This window comes from Labrus mixtus, chromosome 4 (assembly GCF_963584025.1).
Source record: "Labrus mixtus chromosome 4, fLabMix1.1, whole genome shotgun sequence".
NCBI classification, from domain to species: Eukaryota; Metazoa; Chordata; class Actinopteri; order Labriformes; family Labridae; genus Labrus; species Labrus mixtus.
In genome coordinates this window covers 20,695,553-20,721,499 of record NC_083615.1, presented here as the reverse complement: position 1 = coordinate 20,721,499, position 25,947 = coordinate 20,695,553, and the positions used below count along the sequence as shown (strand labels likewise).

General features: G+C 39.6%; 1 protein-coding gene across 1 annotated transcript; it reads right to left on the bottom strand.

Annotated features, from left to right (window-relative positions):
• Positions 1 to 434: 434 nt before the first annotated feature.
• On the bottom strand, positions 435 to 24,232 carry mbtps1 (membrane-bound transcription factor peptidase, site 1). Its single transcript, XM_061036284.1, has 23 exons — positions 24,075 to 24,232; positions 18,144 to 18,747; positions 15,924 to 16,187; positions 14,223 to 14,438; positions 13,893 to 14,003; positions 13,643 to 13,752; positions 12,903 to 13,019; positions 12,725 to 12,792; positions 11,969 to 12,071; positions 11,189 to 11,340; positions 9,318 to 9,479; positions 8,701 to 8,845; positions 8,252 to 8,440; positions 7,043 to 7,215; positions 6,842 to 6,957; positions 6,575 to 6,731; positions 3,604 to 3,728; positions 3,404 to 3,481; positions 3,139 to 3,279; positions 2,907 to 3,038; positions 2,238 to 2,364; positions 1,392 to 1,522; positions 435 to 1,057 (listed from the first exon to the last, which is right to left on the bottom strand). The coding sequence occupies exons 2-23, from the start codon at positions 18,346 to 18,348 to the stop codon at positions 852 to 854; spliced, it is 3,228 nt and encodes a 1,075-aa protein (XP_060892267.1). The 5' UTR covers positions 18,349 to 18,747; positions 24,075 to 24,232; the 3' UTR covers positions 435 to 851.
• Between the last annotated feature and the right edge of the window lie 1,715 nt (positions 24,233 to 25,947).

Here is a 25,947-nt window from a genome sequence, read left to right as displayed (position 1 = left end):
ATTCTATGGGACAATCATAACCAAGCACATCACTTTGATTATGCCTTTTAATTGATGAGATATATTCAAACAAGTCTTTTAATGCTACTTTGTTGACCATGAGGTCATGAAGGAGGATATCAACCCAATGCCTGGCCAGAGTTCACTGACTATGTAAAATGTAAAACAATGAAATACAGTCATTTGACACAGATATGGGCGGGATGAACAAATCAGTGGATGGTGACACAGGAGAAGAGAATATGATTATCCAATGGTCCTTGTGTAAGAAATGAGTGAATGTGTGTAATGTGTGTTGCTGTCTATGTGTATATCATTTCCATTCTTAAAGTGCGTACAGTACATATTGTATTTCTGAGTGTATGCATGTTTGTGGGATCATGAATTCTCTTCTGAGGTTGTGCATGATAGGGTATAAAGAACTTCAATAAATATAAAAGTCAGACAAATTTAATTCATAAAGAAATAGTTTGGTCAAAGAAGAGAGGGGGAAATGTACACAAGTTTGTCTAAAAGAGGCTTTCATGGGGGCGAGGTTTGTTTTGTGTTTACATGAGTTGAACACTTTCTAATACTGCTCATTAGTCCACAAACGGAGCAAAACACCCAATTACGAGCCTTGAAAAGACAAGAGGCACAAAAACAGTTTCAGCCTCCTGGAGGCACAATTTGTCCATGTTGAGAGCAGATTTGAGTTTCAGACCAGTCAGACATCTGCCTCAACAGTTCATGAGAGTTCCATGGAGTTCTACCCCTCTGATGTTCACAACACAAGTTGTCTTTTTTTAATAACATCTCAGTCTTGGAGGTAAACCCAGCTTTCCAGTAGCAATTCAGGGTTGCAGTCCATGTCAAACTGTGGGGGTTTTACCCGTCGTCGTCTGCTGCTGCTGCTGGAGGTATGTAGGGCGCTTGATGCGGGGTTTCCTGCGCTTGGGTTTGCTCTTGGTCTTTGTCAGCTGCACCACGAAAAAGGACAATACCACCATCGCTCCCAGGAAGGCAAACACGGGGATGGTCTGGCCCACTTCTTGGTTATAGCGGCCTGGCATTATCCCTGAAAGGGGCAAAGGTAACATGGGGCTTTCTCATTAACATCTAACATTCTTACTAACTGTAGGGTTTGCTTTTGTTGAATATTATTTTTTATGCTGTCATGTCAGTGAGTATAACATCGTGCCTCATCATATATTTTAAGGCACAAGAACAAGTTTGTCCCTTTGAAGTCTTGTTTTCACTTTAACTGTAAAATATGTATTATGTTAGTGATAGTGAAGAAAGTGAAGGTTTTAATGAAAATACAGAACACTGCTATGTACAATGATAAAACAATTTCATGAAAAATCCTAATTCCTATTGCTTAAGGTAAATAACTTTGAATTACACATTACCTCCGGGGATGTCCCAGGCTCCACTCTCCCCAGGAGACAGAGGTCTGACCTGGGGACGGTAAGCCCTCACGTTGGGTAGAGCCACTTTGTCCAGATCAACTGAGAGAAGCTTCTGGTGCTTCCATAAGTTACTGAGAGCATGAGACAAAGAGAGAGGGAGATGGAAATAGAGAAAGAAACGACTGATTCTTTTTTTGCTTATGAATCACTCTGCCTATAAACAGCTGCCAGTAGTGGGAATGGGCAATAAAACAACCTCCATAGACGCTCATGATTAGAATTTTCTCTTTAACTGAGACAAACTTTGGCCATTTTTGTATGATATGTGTTAGTCAAACAGCCTATCACACAGCAGAAATAGTGACAACAGTCACTGAAGTCTGCAATTCTTTCCCTAAACCCCCAAAACCAGAGACGAGACCCAAAAAAATCTTGCATGGTTTGTATCTTTACTAATATGCAAAGAGACCGATATAAACCTGGAGATGCTTCATGACAACATTCCAAGTTGTTCCCGCGGACTGATCTAAAGAATCCCTGTGTCAGTGAAATGTTTTGCCCACCCACTGGGAGACATGTCTCTTCCTCTTCAGAGTGCTATGACTGAGGGAAAGTCACTCAAATTGGAACTATAACAGTGTGCACAAAATAACTCCCAACAATCTCTCACAGACATGCCGACAAACACAAAACGCAGAGCGTTAGCAGGGAGCAACAAACAAAAAGCAACTGATATCTGTCAACATAGTCCACATACTTTTTATGGTATATGAAACTGCAATATAATTTAAAGAGATTATTGTGCTTCACAGCCTTTCATGCTTAAATACTTATTATCTGACATACCTTGGTGCGGTCTCATTTAGTGGCTGTGGCTTTGCCCAAGACAGGTGGGGGCAGGCTGGCAGTGGGCGTGGCTTAGGGTCTCCCAGGTGAGCCTCCAGAACCTTAGAGTAGCGGTAAAGATGATTGCCTGAAAGATTGGAGGGCACATATCCATCCATTAGCGGTGCTGCTTAACTGTACAGGGTCCAGTGGCTGGAGCCAATCCCAGATGACAATGAGTGAGAGGTGAGGTAATACATGGACAAATTAGCCAGCAAATCACAAGGCTAAGAAATGAAAGCCTCTGCCTTGCATTAAAAACGTAACTGGCGCGAACTCGAGCTGCATGTGTATATGTAGAGTAGGCTTGACTGTCTGTGTGTTTCATCTATTTATTTATTTATTAATTTCAATGTACAGGGATGTACCAGAGAGCATGTCTCTCCGTATCTCCTAGTTTCTTTGTAAAGCATTAACCTAAGCTGGCCTGATCTTTGACTTCAGGAGGAAACCAGGGTACTCAGAGAAAAGCTGACACAGGCCCGGGGATAACATGCAAACAGAAAGGCTCTAAAAGGTCAGACCCAGTACATATTTGCTGTGAGGTGACAGGGCTTTCCACCGTTTCTTTCTCCACCCACGAATTCATCTCAACAATAAGTTCTTAAAGTTTACTTAGTGCTTACTCACCCTCCAGTCTCTGTGGCAGTGGGTGCTCTGTTCCAGTGGGTGGTGCTACCCTACTGTGGGAGTGGCTGAGGCTTGGAGGGGTCATACTGTAGGAAGTGTACTGAAGGAGAGCATCTAGCATCCAGAAACAGTCTGAAAGATTAAACAACACACAATATTACTCAGCTGTGCCTTTTGTTGGACGTGAAAAGTGAAAGATTAACGCACACCATCCTGCGCTTGGAGAGGCTACCTTTCTGTCTGTGGCTGTCGTCTATACAGTTAGAATCACCGTACAGAACAATGCGACCTCCGCCATCTGATGGGGTTTGGTACAGTCCCAGGATGGGGACACCCTCCACCACTGCCGTCTCCTGCTTTAACACCTCCAGACCTGTGAAAAAATGAAAATCACTTTGGTGTTAAATGAGAACTACAGACACAGATTAAAAAGTTTCCTCTTGGCCAGCAATGTGCTGTGCAGAGCTGGGTCAATAATTTAAGAGAGGTGCTGGTACCTTGGTCCTTAAGGTTCTTGGCAATCACTATTCCATCTTCTGGGAAACGGGCAATGCTGCAGCCTGAGGCATAATACACTGAGACAGAAAAGAGAACACTCCTGTTATTTTCTCCACACCTGAGTGAATGAACAGTACTGAACACAAATGAATAAAGCCATAGTGCCTGTGTGACTGTGTTGGTATGGAATGTGTCTTACTGTCATGCTCGGCAAGGCTGAAGTCTCCCTCGTACAGCCCATCACTGAAAGCCATTCCCCACACCGAGATCAGGTCGTTCAAAGCTGGTACGTTAGCGCCCCCTGTGTCTGGCATCCACCACTGCCTGCAGGTCATAGAGAAAACCCTCTACATTCATTTAGGCTACAGAAAATATAAACAAACATAAATAACTAATCAAACCATCCACTTTAGAAACACCAGAAATAAGATTTGTTTTTAAATTGACAATGGTCTCAAAGGACTGTTGCAGAAAAAATATGATGAAAGTTTGATGAGATTAAAGTCAACAGAAAATGCAACAAAGCTCAAATGGAAATTGTCGGCTTGCATAATATTTGTAATCTGGAAATCATAGTAAACATAGAAAAAAAACTTGACAATAGCCTCACAATGGCTTGGTATTATTGTTGATATTTCCACAACAAGCAGCAGTAAATGAACAAATCTTTTTTCATCCATCTGCAATTAAATCTAACTTCAATACTCAACCACTCAAGAAGAAGTCATGAAGACTACAGCTAACCATATTTAAGACTCTTAATCTCGTGGATTTGGTGCAACAGTTTGGGAAGCGTATAAATACAGCAGATCTGAGTGATGAGTCATTTTGTTTATGCATGAGGAATTGTGAATGTGTTAAACTGTGTTAAATGAAATCGATTAAATAGCAAGGAGGCATTAATTGAGTCAACACCACAGGGCAGACACTGAAATACAGCAGGCTGTTAACTGCACAGAACAGCTTATCTTGCTATCATTATAACATGATTAAGGTCCTGGTCAAAGCAGGAGGCTTTAGGTAATTGCTGTTTAATCTTTGAACTGTCTCATAATGGAGAAAGAGCATACATTTTATTTAAATAAATAGGGTCTGAGAGCTTCCAGATAGGAGAACTAGTGAACTGTAAAGGGCTGTGATAATTCACACAATGTATAGTTCTGTAGGTACCTTCTTTTCAGAGTTATGCTTCTGAACATTTTCTATAAAGCCGGGAAACAAACTATGAAAACAGTGACATCTTTGCTCGTTTAGATAAGATTAACAGTACTGTAGCTCTTCTCTTCTGACCTTTGGATTTTTCCAGAACTGCAGTTCAATGGTTTTTGTATCCTGGTCAATCATGTATTTTATACTGCAGAGTATGCCTGGTGCACTGCCATCATTTTTTTTTTAGAATTTCCATTCCATTGGGTCACGTTTTGACCCAAAATAGTGCTGAACCAAGAGTCCTGAAAACTTTGCTACAACTACACTGTACAGTTACATCCTTACCTATAAGTTGAGATTTATACGACTAATTCTTTGAAAATATGACCATCAAAGTCCATAAAATGTGCATAAAATTACATTTTATGGAATTGCTGGAATACATTTCTTTTCTATTTTTTGTTCAAACCCATTACAATCCTTTGCACTTCTAAATTATAAGGCAGGTAGTGCCTTATAATTTAGAAGGTAAGGCGTCCTTGCTTAACGATAATGTGACCACCAAAAACGTACAGGTTAACTCCCACTGTCTATCTTGCAAACATACATTTATTGGCAACATTTCGGTGCTCGACCTTCATCAGGCAAACAGCCTGACCTTAATAAGCCTGTTTGCCTGATGAAGGTCTAGTACCGAAATGTTGCCAATAAATAGGGCGGCTGTCGGTCGGGCGGTTCGATCCCCAGCTCCTGCAGGCATGTTGATGTGTCCTTGGGCAAGACATTTACCCAAAGTTGCTCTTGCTGCTGCATGGTGTATGACCATGATGTGTGAATATGTATGAATGGATTACTGATTGCCACTTTACAAAGTAGTCATCAGTGTGTGATTGTGTAGGTGTAAAAGCACTTTGAGTAGTAAGAAAACTAGAAAAGTGCTTTACAAGCTCAAGTCCATTTACCAAGTCTAAATGTATATTTACCTGTTGAAGAATCCCCATACAACAATAAAATACTCAATAACGACCAATAGATGTTTCTAAAAACAAAAGCATTGTCACTAAATGAGTCAGTGTCAACTTTTCCTTAATGTATATCAACATGTGTTATCTATTGAACTAATTCTACAGCCCTGAAATCTTTTATCAACTTAGCAGAGAAATCATCACAATGAGTGATTGATTTTAAAAGCATCACTGCTTTCTTTCCTTTTTGTTATATGACATGCATTTTATGTTTTGTCTGTGCTCTTCTCACAGGTTAAAAAGAAGAACATCACTGGAATAAGAATCTGAACTCTTATGTGGTCATTGCCAGTCATATCTGAAGTAACCACACCAACATGAAGCACACTAGCATAGCGTCTGGGTGTTTATGAGGGAGAACTAATAAAAGGAATTTACACATTAAATACATGAGAAGTCTTGGGTTGGAAAACTTCTTGTGACTAATGTGAAAGCTTTTCAAACCTTGTTGTTTCTCCAGAGGAAGCTGTGTGAAATCTGATAAACTGCCTGAAGTGAGGACACTTGAACCAGTGTTGGAGGCAGAAGACTACAACTTATAAAATGAAATAAATCTTGGGTTGTGGAAAGATTCCTGTAGCTTGTTCTTCATATCTGCTTGAGGGCAGGAGAATGACCCAGAGAGTCAAGTTATTTACAGATACAATTGAATTTCTAACTCAGCTCATAGGAGTGTGTGGCTTTGGTTAGATCAGGAATTCATTACAGAGAGCGAACAACATGGAGGAAAAACCCAGTCACTTCAGAATGTTGTTGAGGTATTGACAAATAGTGAAAATTACACGGCATCAACTTTTTAACAGTGTGCCCATCTCCCACTCTAAGCTAGAGAGAAGAAAAAAACTCAGTTTTACTGTTTGACCTTTGTTAAATTTGGAGAGTTAGGACCTTGTATCTCATTAAGAATCAAGAAGTTCAGTTTTAATGGTCTACCCATTAGGTTTTGTTTGGATATCAATAACCAACAGTATTTAATAGACTAAGAAAGTTGAATACCTGGTGTTTTCATCATAGAACTTGACTTTTCTCATGACTGAGGTGTTGTACCAGTCACTAAAGACAATGAGTGACAGGCCGTTGTCGATGTCTCTCCTCAACTTGGTGATCTCTTCAGGGAAATACTCCTCTTCACTGTCCACCATCAGCAGAGTGCCTGCAGAGACAACATCTTTGCTCAATCATAAGCAAACAGCTCTCTGAACTTCACACTTAGGTGAGCTGCTCAAGTTATAGTCTTCTTATTCTGTCATTGTGTGTTCCTACCATACTGGCTGGCATCGAAGCAGGTGATGGGTGCTCCGAGCACCTCAACAAAGTATCCCATACTCCTCAGGTGCTGGTACATGTCCCTGAAGTTAGTGTGGATGTGGTCTCCATTCCTGGAAACATGAAATCACATTTCAGATGATAAAGGTAAAAAGAGAAAAAGGCTACATGAACAGGAAAACATCAACAGTCACACACCAGTCCAGTGGGTCATTCTTCATCCGCAGGTTGTCTCGGGGAAAGTAGCCAGGTGGGTAGCGTAGGTTGTGGTACTGGTCCCATAGCACCCTTTTACTGCGAGGGGGAGTCGGTACAATCTTCACCTTGATAGGCAGTTTGACTGTGGAGGTCAGCTCACCACCAACCTCAGACTGTAGGGGGTGAAGTTAAAGAATGGGTGATAAATAAAAATTCATCTAATTGATCAAACGGATCAGGTGGTACTTGATTCCAACAAGGTACATGGAAAGATTGCATTTATAACGTCTCATTCTCACCTTTAATACATTTGAAGCCCTACAAAGCATTTTTAAACGTGAAAGTGCCTTTTACTGAAAGACTATGCACCTTGGATTTATACCTCAAATACTTAATGAATGCACTGCTGGTGGCTAGTAAAAGATTCTCACTATCGCAGGAAAACCCAACTCGGAAATTAAAATGAACAAATCTACAAAATGGAAAGGGTAACTGAACCGTAACAAACTATTACAATTCACTTCATCTTGGGAAAACTTGATTAACTATGTAACTCCCTGTAGACCTATTGTTATAACTGTGTTGAAAAACAAGATCACACCCTTGTTGTACATTTTTTGTTAGCTTTTAGCTGTTTTCTTGTGCTGTGTATGAACACCGTTGGTTGGTAGGTACGTTTTGGGATTTGTGGCAGATATCTATGTTTGGTATGTAAGTGAATGAGATACAATTTATTAAGATGTTTTCCAAAATCAATAAAACTCTCTTCAGGATCTGGCAATTATCAGTTAAGCACTGTGTAAACTCTGGGCTGTCAACTCTTCAACAGTAAAGGTTTCAAACCTGATCTACTAAGTACAAATGACTGAACCATGAGGATATACATCAACGAGGATCAGAACAAACAAGACAGACAACTTCTGCTAGTACTTAGCTACACATAATGTACATGACAAGATCAATGGTTGTACTCAACATGCAAAAAGATAAAAGGGATTTGTGAACCGACATATTAAGTTAGACATAAACAGTTGAAACAGTAGCACAAAATGTCATGGAAGAATGGTGAAAAGCCCATTTGAACAAAGAGCTGAAACAGCTACCTATTAGTAACCTATAAACATTTAAAAAATGTATCTTAAAATAAGGCATACACTTTTGTAACAGACATTCGATCAATGTAAAACATTAATGGTTATGGTCACTCACGTCATTCTCTGCAGGTGATGCAACTGTGACCATCACATGACCTTGAGCAATCCCTTCCCATGATGCCGCCTTCTTAGCCACAGAGATGGACACAGCCAGGTAACCAGCCCAGGGCCACAGCACAGGTGAGTAAGAGACAGCCACATCGATGTGGTCCCCGTTCTGGGGGAGGTAGGGCTGCCAGATGGGCTGAAGAGGAGAGAGAAACCTTTAGAAAAACTGAGGTCATCACTACGCACAGCAGGTCAGTACAGGATCAAATGTGTCCTTCATTTGTCCTCCTCCAAACCTTGAGAAAATAATATTCAGAGTGTTGTAAATAAGCATTTAACTAAACAAAGGAAAAAAGAGGAAGGAAACACAAGGGTAAAAAGGTTCATCTTGATTCATGTTTATTGATTTATATATGATGTTTATTTGTTTATACATGTTCGATCTTGTGTGTGCACCTTATCAACAATCCTGCCAGTGACACCCATGCCATTGAGTATGGTCACATTGACGATGGTGGGCATTCCTCCATAGTAGATGGGCTGAGAGCAGTAAGGCCACATGTATGGACACTCCGTGAGATCAATGTAGCTCGGAGAGAGACTGGGAGGAAGCAAAGAGGAGAAACACGAGTGAGTAATTCTCTTATTGTACGGCAAATGCTTTTCTGTACCCAAATTTTATATAAAATACTTTCTGCCTGAAATTATTTTTGTACAATAATGTCTTTTAGAGGTTGTCAAATACATTTATGACACAATACTAACCAAACCATTCAGTCATTTAATCAAGTCAGAAAATGGGATCGCAATAAACCAGTCATAAAGAATTACCTCCTTTTGTCTCTATTTTACTTTTCAGAGCCAAATAGTAAATCTGCATTTAGAGATTGTTAGAAACTCGATTAGATTTTCTTGTAAGTAATCCTTTAAAGGATTACCTTGATTCTGCCAGTTTGAGCAGTTCCTTTTCATACCCCAGAGAGTTTGTGCAGTATACAATATGTATGGACCCTTAACAGTCTTCTGTGTTCCCTGTAATCACTCATGAGCTCAATCCTGAAAATAGAGTCTACCTGGCCTGGGGTCTGTAACTGTTAAGGATCTGGTAGGCTCTGATCAGGTCCAGCTTCCCATGGCCCTGCTCAAACATGTTGACCCCTGGCAGCCTGCGGGCTGAGGCAATCAGAGCCTGCTTCATTGAGGCCGGGTTCACCAACTCCCTGTTCAGGACAGTGCTGGAGGACAGAGGAGGAAAGGCTGGGTTAGTTTGTTTCTGTCAGTCTGCTGGTGTCAGATTCCACAGCTTTTTATTCAGAACAGTGTTGGAAGACAGAAGAGGGATAGGCTGGTGTGTGTGTGTGTGTGTGTGTGTGTGTGTGTGTGTGTGTGTGTGTGTGTGTGTGTGTGTGTGTGTGTGTGTGTGTGTGTGTGTGTGTGTGTGTGTGTGTGTGTGTGTGTGTGTGTGTGTGTGTGTGTGTGTGTGTGTGTGTGTGTGTGAGATACTCCAGCGAAAAAGGGAGAGGTGCCTGATGTCAACAAGGGAGGTATGATGTTTAACCTCTGAAACATGAGCTCACAAAAAGGCCTTAGTTTCAGCATGAGGGCTTTCATCATATAAGACGGGATATTGACAGACTGGGAATAATACCCGACATTAATCTGTGAAGCGCCTCCTTCCTCTGGGACACATTTCCCTCCCTATTCACGTAGGATAACAGCACAAGAAACAATTACATCCCAGCAAGGCTTGAATAATCCACAGGAATCCTCTGATGTGAACTTCATCTGCAGGCCAGCTGTGACAGCAGCCTCACAATGACACGTTTACGTGCAGTGATGTCACTTCATCCAACACAGAAGAGCCTCAAAGAGATCTGTGTCCATCTGTAGCTCCTCAGTGCAGTATTTTCACTCTATTTGACACACACTTCTCCAAGTTAAACTAGACATGTTTTTTTTCTTGTTTATTAGACCACTGCTCTCTGAATTACAAATAGCAGGCTATGTCCATACACTGCATTTACACGGCAACTGCTTTCTGAAATGATACAACTAAGACTTCTGTCTTTTTGAAGACTCTATGGTTGCAGTTATTAAAATTAGTACATTTTATAATTCATCTGCTTCCTAAATGTACAGGAGACAATCCATTATTCGGGAAGTCTTGTAACCTGCAGCATCATCAGCCCTACATGGAGCATGGCTGTTTTGGGTTGGATAACCAGTACCTGCTTAGTGTGCTTCTGTTCACACCTGACTGAACAATGAGAGCGTACCTGATGTTCATGTGTGTTACGGCTGTATGTTGTTCCCTGTTCTGTTTGTCACTCTTCCCATTCTGTTGTCTCCAGCCCAGGTGAAGCTACTGACTGCACAACAAGGCTCACCTGGCCTCAGTGCCTGACAGCCAGCGCTGCATTCAGGAGGAGAAAGGAGTTCTCCTGAGTTGCTACTGCAGTGCCTCTCAGTCAGGGAGTGTGAGTTGTTGTGTTTAGTTAAATTAGTTTCTGAGTTGATCTTTCATATGATTTAATTGTTTGTCTATTGATAATAAACCCCATAGTTTTGACTATGGTAAGGTGTATGATATGATTTGTTAGCCCCATAGGGCCGCCTTATGGTGGGCATAACAATGTGTGACATATGTTTCAGGCTTAAAACTGACAGATATCTGTTGTAAAACAGGGCTAAAATTCCTATCTGGACCCAAGCTGTATTTTGAGTACTTTCAAGCAGCACTACTCTGTGATTTTTTTCAGCCACAAATTAAATCACTAATAAAGGCTTCAACTTGGTATACAGCTAAAAGATTAATTAATTGGTTGACAGCTATAGACACATAGTCAAACAACCTACTTTCACTAAATAAGGATAACTACATTTCTAACAAGTGTTAAAAATCCCTTAAACCTATGGAGACATATTTCTGAATCATAAGACTGACCTGGCCAGGAGAGTCACAGCTCCAGCCACCACAGGAGAGGCCACACTGGTGCCAGAGAGAGAGCGACATCCCTCCTTCATCCCTGATCCCCGGACGCCAGAACCATAGGTGACAATGTCCGGCTTCACCCTGCCATAGCCCCCTGGAAGCTCCTGTACATTGAGGGAAACATGATAGGTGAGATTAAGACAGACATGGACAAACTGTCTGACACAGCACAAAAAGTGGCCTACAACTTACATTTACCATAGTTTGTCCCTTGAAAGGGTACTGTGCCATAGTTTTGAAATAAAATTAGGTTATCCTACATTTAAAATAGCTTTGATTCACAAAAATAAATGTATGTATGTTTCAGTTCATATATTGCCAAAACCATGAAGTCTAATGCTACTTAATAGTTAGTTTGAAGCCAGAAAAATAGTATTTATTAATGTTCAAGGCCAGAGTGTGTGACGGAGGGATCCCTGTTCCTTTGGCCTCTTCATGGCTGGCTGACAGTGTCTAAGGAGGCAGAGAGACTGACTGGATATGAGAATGGAGCTGTTATCAGATTTCTGCTTTGGGCTATGACTGATAAAAGAAAGTGATGGTGGTGGTGTGTGTGTATGTCTGTGAAAAAGGTTGATTGGCTGTGGATGAGGGATCAGGGGCTTGCATTATGGTTGACTAGCTCCTGTGGCAGAGGGTAGGTCTCTGATGTAGATGTCTGCTCTGAAACATATTAAGGGTACAGTGTTTGTGTGTCTCGGTCTGAATCTGTGCGTTTCTGGAGTAACTCACCCAGGTGGTCATGCCTCTAGAGGAAAACCTTGCAATGTTGTCCTCAAAGTCAATCCCTCCAACCCCGATCACATCCATCTGGTCTGCTGGGTTGTTCAGAGTGCTGAGAAAGAGGAGCTTACTTTACTTTTCTTGTAAGACTTAAAGGACCACACTCAGTTCAGTTCAAGCACAAAGAAACAAGTCAATCTTTTTGTTCTGTTCTTTAAATGTTGCTAATAAATGAGAAGTCAGCAGGACTGGGGGCAAGGCATCATTTGGGTAATTTAAATGGTCAGTGGGGAAGAGGAAGTTATATTAGTGCGTATTTAAAAAAGACTTGTGGTTACAGTGACATCATTTCTTCATAAACTATAGGTTATTTTATTTTCAACTTAAATATGTACATGCACATTAAATACACTGATCCAAAATGTCGGATCACGTTTATTTATTTATTTGTTAAGCCCTCAGAAGTTAATAAAAAAGTCAGAAGTATGTCAAGGTTTTATGGGTGTTTATTTAGCAAAATCGAAAATTAAATATAGACACCAAAATATATCTATCCCCACAGCTTGCAACTGCTTGAAAAAATATATGACCAATGTAACAGTCTTAAGCCGACATGAAGTGTTAAAAATCTGGAAAATGACAAAAACAACTGAACACTAAAATAGTTGTGAGGTAATTTAAGGTCACAGTATTTAAGGATATGTTCAATTACCATTTTTAACAGTTTAAAAATCCTGTGTTTCAAAGTTAGAGTGGTTAGCTTACCCATACAGAGGTCCGTCATTGCCAATAGCAGACACCATGATCACCTTGTTGGCAGTGAGCTCCCAAACCTGAAAAGAAAAAAAGAAAATTCTTTGAGTTGTTCAGAAAGAGGGAAATTTAAACTGTGTCTCTCTATTTTTTATAGTGTATTCTGTTCTTGGAATTGTGGGCCTTTTACCTTATCAACAAAAGGATGGTCCATGAAGTCAGGCCCCCCGATGCTGAGATTTAGAACATCAATCTTCTTCAGGATGGCATAGTTGAAGGCATCTAGGAACCACGAGGTGTATGATACCTGGGATGTGAGGAGAGACAAATATGTCAATAAGTTAAATGCATTCAGAACAAATAGTAGTATAATGGAGGTGCGTACTGAGGTAAATAGTATGGTGGGGTTACTTTACAATCAGTTAAAGAGTTTCTGGATATTTTGTGGTCATATAAAGAACCGATAACTACTGTTAATTTAACTGGACATGAGCATTTAACAACAAATTAAATAAAACAAAAGCTCTGACATTAAAAGAAAGATACCTGAGATCAGAGTAATCCAGCACACACCAGGAATGTTCTGGTCGACTTAAAGTTGAATGCATATAAAACATTGGAGCGAACAACGTTTTACATTGCGGCTTCCTCAGGTTCTAAAAACTGGTGTTACGGCCAAGCGGCGTTACAGCATAGTGGTGCAACAGCGGAGCAGTGTAACGGCATAGTGGTGTTACAGTGCTGTATCAGAATCTCTGTGCATAGGTGCAAGTAACACAGCCTTACAATTTTAACAAAAAGAATAGTTAGATTTAAAGACATTTCAAACTATCATTCATATCCTTCTTGCTGAGGTCAAATAGATTGAAATCTCTGCAACAGCTACAAGATTTGAAAAGGCACATAGGAGTAATGAGAGTATGCCTGTACCTGGTTGTTGGTAAACACCCTGAAGATGTGCAGCTCGGAGTCTGGGGCAAAGCCCTGACACTCTCTCATACTGGCTATCACTCCTGCTACGAATGTACCGTGGCCCAGACCTGAAAGACAGGACAAAAGATTCATCATCATCGTCTTATAATCCTTAGTCTCTCACACACTACATGACCTAACAGGGTGATATTGATTATCATTGCTGATTATAGATATTGTAAATGATGAAAAATAACTTCCTCCTCACCATCATCTAGTGTCTTCTCATTAGTCCAGTTGGTCCTTTCCTTGACGTTCTTAAAATGTGGGTGCTTCTCACTCAGGCCTGTATCAAACACTGCCACCTTCACCCCAGAACCTGTACACAGAGACGAGAGAGATTCATTTATGTGAGACATAAGGCAACAGTGTCCCAGGAGCCCATACAAGAAGAAAATACATTTGTTCTGTCTTAGGGTATTTTATGTTTGATAAAGCAATCATATATTTTTGTTTGATCATGTTAACATTTTTGGGACAGATGTTTGCCTAAGTCCCCACTACCCTGGCCCTCTATCAGAGAAGTCAAAGGTCTAACCTGTGTGTCCCATCTGCCAGAGTACGTCTGCCTGAAGGATCTGGGCAACATGTCGGGGGATTGCTCGTAGCAGACGCCGGCTGGAGTGGCGACCAGTTGCGTGCCAGAACCCCGAGCCCAGTGACAGGCTGGTTCGTCTGAAAGGGCGGGATGATTGCCAAGATTGCCATTTTTGTTTCCCCCGTGTGGCATTCCAGGGTGCAGCAGGCTCAGGTGCTATGGAGACAAAAGATGTGCAAATGTATAAATTAACGTCTTCTACATACTGCATTCAGGTGACTATGGGTTTAAATACTAAACTGTTAGCACTATTTATTGTTTGCAATTCTACTGGGACACACAAATAAAGTTTCACTTTGAAACTTGCTTACATCACTTTTCATGAAGGGCCGCAGCAAATGATTGCATTGTTGTTATGGCTGTCATAGTCTGTCAGTTAACCTAATCATGCTCATCACGTTCTGAGTCATTTCTCTCTCTTACTTTCTCTCCCTGCTTCCATCTTCACCATTCAACTAAGCTGTGATCCAACAGCCTCATTCAAACCAGTGGTATCACAATGTGCAACCGCTTAGAAAGAACACATTTTTCACAAGGTCATTAGCAAACAGCAGCAGAGCCCTGCAGGTTTTCATACATTTAAATTTGGAGTGAAATGCAGAGGTGAGGTCTTCTATATCTCCTACAAATTAATGACCCCTTAAGTGACCACTTCATGGACTCACAAAAAGACCCATGCAACACAAATCCAGCTAATGTGCAGTTCACTTCCAAAAGGTGATCCATTCTATAACCAGGTTCAAAGCTAATCTAGAGCAAACTCCACTCCCAGGAGGCTGATTACAGATCGACACTTTCAAACCACTGACTGTTTCGGTTATCTTGAAATGAATTCAGAGCACGCACTGTAAATCGTTTCTAACACGTCCTCTCATGCATTCAGAATAAATTCACACACTTCAGTTAATGAACAAAGCATCCGGTCGCTTAGTGAGTTGAATATGGCACGGCTTGCTCTCCAGTACTTCCATTAGCTTCCAAGAGCGCACATGTTTAAGCTCCTCATAAATAAGAACCCTACAATATGGCAAATCTGTGTTTCTTGGCAACTATAACCATGAATTAGACACCTCATTAACTTCAAAAAACACAATATGTAAAAGTCTGATAGAGACCTAGAAGTAAATGACACTGAATCACACTTGTTTCTGTTGAAAAAACACTGACAACATGAAATGTATCACACTACACATGGCTTCCATCTTGATACTGTATGTGTATGCAGGCTGGTGTCACACTAAAGTCTTTCATCCAGTGCCAGGCACAGCCTACTTCCCCCCCGCACAGGCAGGCAAGCCTCACCACTGACTGACTAACCCACTGGTTTCCTCCCAGGGTAAGCAAACACAGAAGTTCTCTGTCTTTCCTACCATCCCCCAACACCAAACACACCCTGTCCGACTTCAACACCCCTAAATTGGCCTAAATTACGTTTTATAGTGAGATACACAATCCCTTCTTACTCCTCGAACACAGTGTAGAGAGAAACGAATCCTCTGATTAAACAAACAAGAGACTGTAGCAGACAAACGGCTTTCTGTATCTTCAAATAGCTTTATATTTCTTGGGTGTTGAGCCAACTCTTCAGCCTCTGTGATCCTTCTTTCCTACATAGTAACCATATGACCTCGTCAGACTTACTGGGAACATATTTAAGCACGCGGAACACTTGGCGTTGAGGCGTCACCCTCTTGATGTAAGGGTGGTCCTCTAAGGTCTTCAGGCTGCTGGGTGAGGGTTGACTGATGTGGACCAGCTCAAAGTCACTGGGGAAGTCGGATGCTGGGTTTTCTCTGGGAACGATGTGCCACTCCAGAGCTCCGTCACCGCCATTACGTAAGGCGCTGTTGATGTACAGGCTGCGAGCTTTGGCCGAGAAATATCCTGTAAATCCTACAATGTACTCTAAGGAGACAGAGAAGGGAGAGGTGAACTTTTTAACAAAGAGTTAGGTCAGGATTTGTTCTCATAGACTGTATGTGATCAGGATGGAAACTTCTACTGGAACCACAGTTCAGTTATAACAGGTTCCATCTCTTTGTTATCACACATCCATACTGCTGAAGAGCACAGCACAAGTGAAGATTACCTAAAAAACTTCTCAAAGTACAGTCTCTCCCGGAATCAATAAAGTATAACACTATGGGAAGTTAACAAGCTATTCCATATCAAGTGTATAAGATGAACTTTTTAATTCCCTTAGACGGATGATTGATGAGAAAAACTATTAAAACATTTGGTTGATTTGTTCCCCAAACAGGAATAACAAGCCTGCTTCTCATTCATGTGTCAGTATTAAGTCATTCAATAATATAAGGAGAGCACGTAAACAAGTTCAGCAACATCCCTACCACAAGATCTTCACTGTTAGGATTTGATGTTGCTAAAATGTGGTAGCGTAAATATAGTTTTATAAATGTTGATGTTCCCTAAAAGTGATTTTTATCTTCAGATTATTCTTTGTAGGACATATTTTTCACAAAGTTATGGATTATAATTTATATGTAGGTGGGTGTGTGTCTATATTTGATTTAGTATTTTTGGACATTACAAGCCACTTTTGCATACAGGATGTTTTATTACATTTCTTAGACATGTGTAGGGTCTGATTTTTGGTCTGTTTTTAAGGATTTCTTTTAGTATTTTTATGAGCAGTTTATATGCGCCTAAATGTTTTTAGATTAAAGCTGCTGTGATTGTATAATACCCTGTAAAGGATTAATGAAGTATCTATCTTTTATCTAATAATAGATATATAAATATAATGTTTTATTGTAGTTAGTAACAATCATTTTGGCCTGAACTGGAGAGGGTTAAGAGGTTACTACAACAATACAGTTGCTTTTAGGTAATGAGGTAGAGACACATGAGTCTTCCCTATCAGTTATTATCACAATATATTATAGGAAAAATTTGCTCTTTTCAACTAATATAGTTACTTTTATTAGTATGGTTACTGGTAATCTGTGTTTGTTTAAGCACTGTCGTTTGATGTTAATAAAGCTCTTCCCTAAATTTAAATTGAGTGAGACAGAGAGCGAGAGAAAAGGAGAGCCAAATAAAGAATATGGAGTTTAAGCATGGGAACAGCAGAGTTGTAACAGGATAGTAACAAATAGAAGAATATTTTATTTTCTTTACATAAATTAATCTCATCAATTTAGCAAGAATTCAAAGTCACCCAGTTCAACACTCAGCAGACTTAAACCAACACTTCTTTTGAGCTGCAGTAACATTAGTTGCTTTCGTGGCACGCTTAGGCTGACTATTTCTCTCATCTAATACTTTTAGTAAAAAGCAAAAATATGGGGTAATTGTTCATTAGATTTAAAGCGAATTAGAATAATAAGCTAATCATGAACTTATCATCAAGGCAATACTTGCCTCCACACCACTGTCTGCTCAGTCCAATACATACTTTGCTACATGTACTGCACTGAGGGCCCCATTTACTAAAGGTTTAAACTTGATATCACCCGTGTTGCATTATGCCTTGCACTCAAGAAAGCACTTTGTTAAGATGAGTTCAATTTTGCAGTGTTATGTTTTCAAGTGCAAAAACACTTAGTTCAGCTGCTAATAATAGTCTGATCACAACATGAATGTTTTATATTAGATATGGTCACTATGTGCTAGTTTATTATTCCATCCATTATTGACATTTATTCAGTATGTATGGTGGTGACATATCAAGGCTTAAGTCAATGAGAGCTGTGCGTACTATCATGGGATGCAAAAAATGTAACAGTATAACAGCGACAGACTCTTCAACTGTGACTAAGAAAATGGCCATATGAAACACAGGATTGCAACATCTTGATTCAAACACAAAGAAGAAGTATCTGAGCAATTTTTTCTTACCATGCTCTACCACCTTGGTGGAAAACTCCAGTTTGAGGGTCAACTGGGAGGAGCAGTTGGAACAAGATGACAAGGGGGGAGGCTTTAGGTTGGGAGCAGGATCAGAACTAGATTTGGCTTCCCCCGTTGGCTCCATCCCCACCAAAGGCAGGAAGCCCACCAGCAGCCCCAATAGCATGGAGGCCCACACAGGAAGCAGCAGCATTTTGAGTTGTGAAATAACACAAACAATCAGTTTGCCCAGGTCCTTATCAAAAAAAACAGCAGCAAGTGTGCCGTTTCAGATATAGAACAAGAAGCAAAAACCTAGTTCAGGGTCAGTGGTTGAGACTGAGCATCTCAGGTCCAGAGCTCCACAAACAAGTCCATATTGCAAACGGCCAAAGCAGCTAGATTAATTTCTTTCTGCGTTTCCTCTCCATGGTGATAGTCCAGAGTTAGGGTTAGTGGCACTTCCAGAGTGGGAACATAGATGCCATGTTGAAAACAGAAGGAAGAAAGCAGTAATAGGACCAGTGGTTCAACTGGAGGGGGTAGCAGCAGTGATGGAGGAAGATGCTGGTGTCAGTTTATAGTCTGACTGTAGTTCTTTCTATCTCTTTATCTGGAAGGAAGAGAGAAAAACAAACATTTTCAAACTTGCCATTACATCAACAGAAAGAAAATCAATACAATCATATTAGAGTAAGTTTACGTTAAATATGTAACCCTGAAACAACGATATCCTTGGCTTATTGAACTTAGTATCCTTGAATTTAACTGATGTTGGTGCAATAAGATTAATTGTATCTGCATCTACCTCTAATTCTAATCAAAACGGCATATTAGTAACAACTCTGTTCTATTGAAGGTACAAACATCCATTAAATCATTAGAAAATATGATAACTATTAAACAACACTAAGTTCTGTTTTACAAAAAAATATTGTCTTATCCTATTTCTCGCTTGAAAATGTATCGATGTATTTTACTAACTGTGAACTGAATGGAAAAATGTGATATTGTGGTGTAAAAATATATTTACTGCAAAAACATAAAATAAAAGCCCTTTTAAGATTTAGTATAAAGACAACAGAGTTCAAATCCTGCTTGAAGGTGCCATGGATATCAGCTGCACAAATCATAATACAGTCCAGTTTTGTTTTAATGTTGTTTTTACAAGAGTTTTTTTTATAGGGCTGTGAAGATTAATCGTAAAATCGATTCAAAGGTGTCAAGTTCACATCGGTACTCTGAAAAATTATTTACAATAATATCATGAGCGTCAGCAGCTGTAGAGCAGAGGCGGTTGGCAGCTGCAGAGCAAGATATTGAAATTGAGGACGCACCAATGTCTTTTAAATCGGAGGTGTGGAAGCATTTTGGATTCCCCAAGACAGAAAATTAAAGAGGTGAAAAGATAACGGACAAAAACTGTGTGCAAATTTCGAAAGAAGATAGGGAACTACACAAAAAGCACAACCAACATGATGCAGCATTTAACCCACACCACAACGAGAAGCTCCCATCACCTCCCCTTGTTGAGAGAAAAAAAAACATTAAAAGGCCAAACCACACTGACAAGTGGGTTTGAAGCCCCTAAAGGAATCTTTTTCAGTCATAATTTGTCTACAGTCTCATTTTGTAAAATAAATCGTGAGAGAATCGTATCGTGAACCCAGTATCGTATCAAATGAATCATTACATCCCTAGTTTTTTAGATTGTTTTCTCTTTACTTCCCACTTGATTCCTCACTTTGATGCATTACACTGCCACACACAACATATCCAAAAGATTCATAGCTCAGGTTACTACTGGAATTTCACCAAATCTCATTTAAATCTATCGTCTGTATTATTGTTTTTTATTATTGTCTTTTCTAATGTTTTACTGTTTTGTGTTATTTATTTATTTTTATTTTTTGCTTTTTCTGTTGTTTCTATGTGCACATAGTTTCTCTCAGAAAAAGGTCATAAAGCGTTGATTTTTCATTGGTTACTTAGTATGAAACTGTACTTTGACATTTCTCTGTTCACTCTCTGTGTCTGAATCTGACACGCCAGCACAGCCGGCGGTCGACTATAGCCCCTTTCACACACACAATGCACTCTTGAAAATGTCCTGACATTGTCCAGGAGGGGTTGTTTGTGTGAAAGCATTCTGCCGAATCTGTTCACTCAGAGTTTTTCAAGACTTTTCCTGCTAAAAAATTGTTCACCTACAGTTCGGGTCAATTGATACGTGAACGCAGCAGGTGATGGTCTGAACCTTTATCGTGAACAGGTGGACAGAAAGATAAAGTCATTCACAGTGAGCAGAGTTTAAATGCTTTATACTCTTTACTGCTGGCCTCAGTTGCCAGAATGCATATTTTCACTAATGTGTTTGTGCTGCAGTATAATGTCCTTAAAGGCTTACTATGTGACTTTTAAAGCAGATTTTCAGATCAAAACAAATGCTCTCTTCCAAACTCCTCCCTCCCCGCTGAGCGAAAAAAGCCGAAGAAGCGCTGCCCTGTCTATGTGAACAAATAGCTTCGGACGACAAATCCAAAGAGAGTTTTTATTCACTCTCTCATGAGAAAGTCTTTACTCCACAATATATTCTATTTTTTGCGATATGAAAATTCAGATTGTTGTTGATTACACATTATGCTTTTAGACAAGCTGTCGTGGTATTAATAAATATAACAGTATCCAATGTGTCCTCCTCCTACTACCTGGAACACTGCACATCTCATGTGTGAACACAGCTGGTCACATGCAAACAAACATGTAGGATAAACTTATACTAAAGAGAGAAGGCTGGGGAAGTGGCTGTGGCTAAAAACCTATTGCAAGTAAGAAAAGAGTCTAAGCAGCATATGACAGCTTGTAGTAGCAGCCTGCAACAGTTTACTTTTTTTTTTTAATTTGTTGTCATGTATTAAAAGATCCAAACATTGGCTTTGAAGAGCCTTATTTAAAATAATTGAATAACTGACATGAATGTTTCATCTAAACAATGAATTAACAATCATTGTGGCATGTCTTGATAAACCTTACAGTAAATTAGTAGTGAAAAAATAACTAATTCTGTTCAGTAAAAAATAATATGAATAGCTGTTTACAGACTTGGTGGGCATGGAGTTGGTTAAAAACACACAAGAGGCCAAAATCAATTAGGATAGGGTTATCAAAATCACTAAAAATTTTAATTGCACTGCATATGATAGAATAGGGCAGCTGTGATTCAGTGGAAGGGTCAGTTGTCTCTCAACAACTGGGGGTTCGATCCCAGGCTCCTGCAGGTACATGTCTGATGTGTCCTTGGGCGAGGCACTTACTCCAAGTGGCTCCTGATTCTTCTCTGAACCAGTTGTTAGGTGTACTAAATGGCAGCATTAAATTGATTTGGCACAACAAACGAAGACATTATTTGTAGCATTGAAAAGGGACACGACAAAACGACAACATATTGAAAGATAAAGTGTTGAAGATTAATTTATTATATTGTGCTCGATTTGTTTGAAACTTTTTTGCTACATTCCGAACTAAACAAGCTTTGAATTTGTTTTTTTTTTCTGTTTCTGTTTTGTCGCCCACATGTTATTTTTTTCTCGATTAGGCCCTTACTTGACTTGGGGGTCTCAGCTTTTCTTAGATACAAGTAGGGGGCTCCAAGGAAAAAAGTTTGGGAAACCCTGAGCTAGGCTACCTCAACTGACCAGAAACTGTGAGTTTTACAAGTTACAACCCACCAATTGCAGCAGACACACATGCTCACACGCGCTAGTATCCTCTTCAGCAGGATCTAAAAAGGGAAATTCTGGGCAGGTTCAGGATTATTTCCCTGTGGCAAAAGGTATGGACTACCCAGTAATGAAATACACATGAACTACCTACAGGAAACAAAGGCGCATGCACGCACACACACTGCAACAAAAACACACAGACACACATCAAGCTCAACAACACCAGAGCTCATGAGAACCAACTCAATGCTGACTGCAAGTCCAGCCTTGGTTACATAAGACAAACTCCCTTCTCTCAGAGTCTCTTGCCGCTCACTTATACCCAAGGGACATTAAGACAGAGCTCTCAGTTCCTGCAGATCCTCAAACTGTGTTGTTTTGTTTAATAATGAACTCATCCATAAGTTTTAAATGTGAGTCCCAAATCATGATCATTTTGTAGTAATTTATAATGTAGTATCCTCAACAAAATGACTATTAGTGTGCTATGTAGATGCTCTCTCACTGCTTAGCTTATTGCTGCACATTGAATATGTGCACTGTGCAAATTGTTCTTTAGGAGCCAAGTGAACTTCTAAACAGTAAGCCATGTGCACGTGTTTATGTCCGTGTACGTTAAGACTATTATATCCAAGCAGGTATGACTATTGTCAGGCTGTCATTACAAATCAAACACTCCCTTCATAGCAAGAAAACAAGTTCACCTACCCCTTAAACTACCAAAATAAACATGTCTTTGATTGTCAAATAAATTCAAATAGCACAGTTATGAAGAATTCCAGATTCTGTACATTTTTGATGTATCCTATTTTGATGTATCCAATCATTTGAGCAAAATTCAAGTTTTCTGGTTCACCTGTTGAAGCACAATAAACCACTACTTGGTATTAATCTAAGATCTCACATTTTTTCATGCATACTCTTCACTGTATGTGTTTAAGACTACCCTTGCTAAATGGTAAAGTAGATCAAACCTGCAGGTATGGGCCTAAACAAGAGGAATAATGATAGACGGTGATAATTACAAGCCCCTAGTTGGTCTGGTCAGAAAGGAGGGGGCACAATGACTCGCTGTGGCTTGAGGCAGAATCACTGCCTGAATAAGACTACAATAACGACTACTGGTTTGGAGGAAGGGTTGTAAAAATAGCCCCACTGGTTAGGGCAGGGCTGTAAAAAAAAAAAAAAAAAAAAGGCTGGGACTACCTGTGTCAACATAACACCACACCACAATAACGGCATCAATCCTCAAGGCAAATAAAGTTTAGTACCCCGGAAAAGTACTCCAACAAAAATCAAAGGAAAGAGAGAGCTACTGTAAGTGATGGCAATCTACAGGCAGTGATGAGGAGCCTGTGGCTCTTTATATGAGCAGAGGGGACCTTTTTTTTTTAGCACAAATTTAGTGAAATCCTATCATTCATACTAAGAGGACAAGAGTTGAGATGAACTATTAGAGAAAAAAAATACTACAGAAGTAAAGCTGTTTATCAATAAAAACCTTTACGCATTTGTCTGCACTGTGCAACATCATAAAGGATCCTTGGGCTGCATTGAACACAATATCAACACTGCCAATAGTTAAATTATGAACAGACTTTTTTTGTTCTAGTTAGTCCTCATGGTTCACTCCTTCAGTAAAACAAACACGGTAAATAACCAAAGTTTACATTACAGGGTGCAGAAATGGTTTACTGTTGGCTCACCAGGATTTTCATAATTACATATTATGAATATTACACGTGCTAACACATTTCACCATGGGATTAATAAAGTATTTATCATACTGATGTAACGCACATAATGTCATGGGGGTCAAGACATTAAGTTATTTCACTGTTTTGAAGTGAAACACGTAACTTATGTAAGTCTTTATCCCAAACTTAAACAGCTAGAGACTTAAATAAGTCGACTATAAAAGCAATGCAGCTACACAGACACAAGGAGCATCATAAACAAAGCATCAGCAGCTGAAAGATGAAGCTTACGTTAGGCTTTCTGAGGACAGTAATACAGAAAGTCAATGTCAGTATTTAAAACCATTTTAACAAGTCTTACCGTCGCGGACATTTCACTTAGCTGTCTTGAATTGTTTTTGTAAACAAGCCGATGTGATAATAGGTGTATCAGACTCAACAGTCTATCACATGCGTTAGCTAGCTAGCCTAGTAGTATTTTACAGTATAAGCTGGAGGGTTTGTGTGGTAAATATACTCACCGAGCTGAACCATTTGTCGCTGGTCACATTTGTATGTTCATATTGTTTACTGTCCGTGTATATATAGACCTATAGCTACTCGGTAACGTTTGCTAGTTTAATGTCTACCGAACAAAAGCTAGTGGCAAACTCACCAAACGCTACTGCAGACCACTGACGTCTAGTTATGATAGAGTGCCAGGTTTGGTTACGTCATCCTCCTAAAGCGTAGGAGATTCCGAGTTTAGGAATTTCTTCATACATTTCTGACGAGAGCCACTGCTTTATATATTCCTGTATTGTATTCAAAGAGCTGAAACATTTATGTCGCAAAATTGATTTTATGGAAGGTTAAGTTTAGTATTCCCCATTGAATGCACCCTTAATCATGCTTTTTATCAAATCTGGCAACCCACAGGGCCCAAGTTATCACTTAAATTGAGCTGCAATTTGCCAGCAGTGGACGCTGTTTGCCGTCTGGACCATAGACTGTAAGTCTGGACACAGAACTGTAAATAAGCAAGCCATACAGTTTTTAGTACACGATTTTTACCTTAAACATATAACACACTTCTGTCACTCATAGCACATTCAAATAAACCAAAATAAAGTTGCATTTTAACTATACAAGAAGTTATGCTTTATTTAACCATGAAAGTTGCTTGTACTTTCTATAAAGTGGTTTTGTTACAATGAAATACTCTCTGCTCTACAAGTAGTTTGTATGTTAACGTTATCATTACCTCATACTTTGATGAACTGTAATTAAACTTTGTAGGCAATTTCTATTTTAAAAAGAAGCCTGTATTATGGTCAGTTGAACAAACCACTCTGTGCAGGAACTCATGGTTCTGTCCTGATATGTTACCATGCGAGACAATGATGTTCCAACTCAGGATGCTCGTGTCTAGATAGTGGGCTAACGTGATATAATTTCATCAGTAGCAATGGGAAGTCTGCAGTTTTCACAAGAATCGCAGGTCAAAATGTCTCCACCTTCTCTTTCTCGCCTTTGAGTTGGAATACAGCAGCACAACAGGGAGAACATGAAAACTCCACAGAGCTTACATTTACACAACTGAAGCACATTTTCTTTTAGGCCTTATTATAATTTCTCATCTCCAAAGCTTGACATTTCAGAGCTTTTTTGAAAAAAATGGGGTTGGTGAGACGAAATCATTTAGCAAATGTGTCGTTGAAGGTTGAACACATTGCACATGGCACATTTTAACTTACATTGCTTAACTTCCCAAATTCAAATGACAATTTTGACAAATATAAATACACACAGAATGATTTCCAAAACATTAAAATGATTAGCAAAACCTTGAAACCCCATATATAGTTGTTAATGACAACATATTAAATGTTAAAACTTCAGTGTTTTAAGGATATTATTTGCCCAATTTGAATTTGATGCCGACAACATGTTTTAATAAAAATTAGGACAGCAGCAGATTTTCCACAAAAAAACGCAAAGAATCTGAATATACCGTTGTCTACTGTAAATCATATTAAAAGATTCAGAGAATCTGAAGATATCCCAGGTGACAAGGCAAAAAAAACAAACATTCTGGTTCAATTCTGTAGTGGACATAATTGCTGGGACTCAGGATCACAAAAAGTCTGTGAACACATTTCATCGCTGCATTCACAAATTCTAGCTGATACTGTGCCATGCAAAAAAGAAACCGTATATAAACCAGATCCAGAAATGCCACAGCCTTCTCTGGGGGTGATATTATTGGTATTGGGGTGCTTTAAGTGCACATGGCATGGGTAACAGATGCTGCCAAATAGACAATTACTCAGATAAGGCTTTGTTTATTTCAACAAGACAATCCCAAAACACCTTCTGATCATTTTACAACAGCATGACTCTAATAAAAAGAGT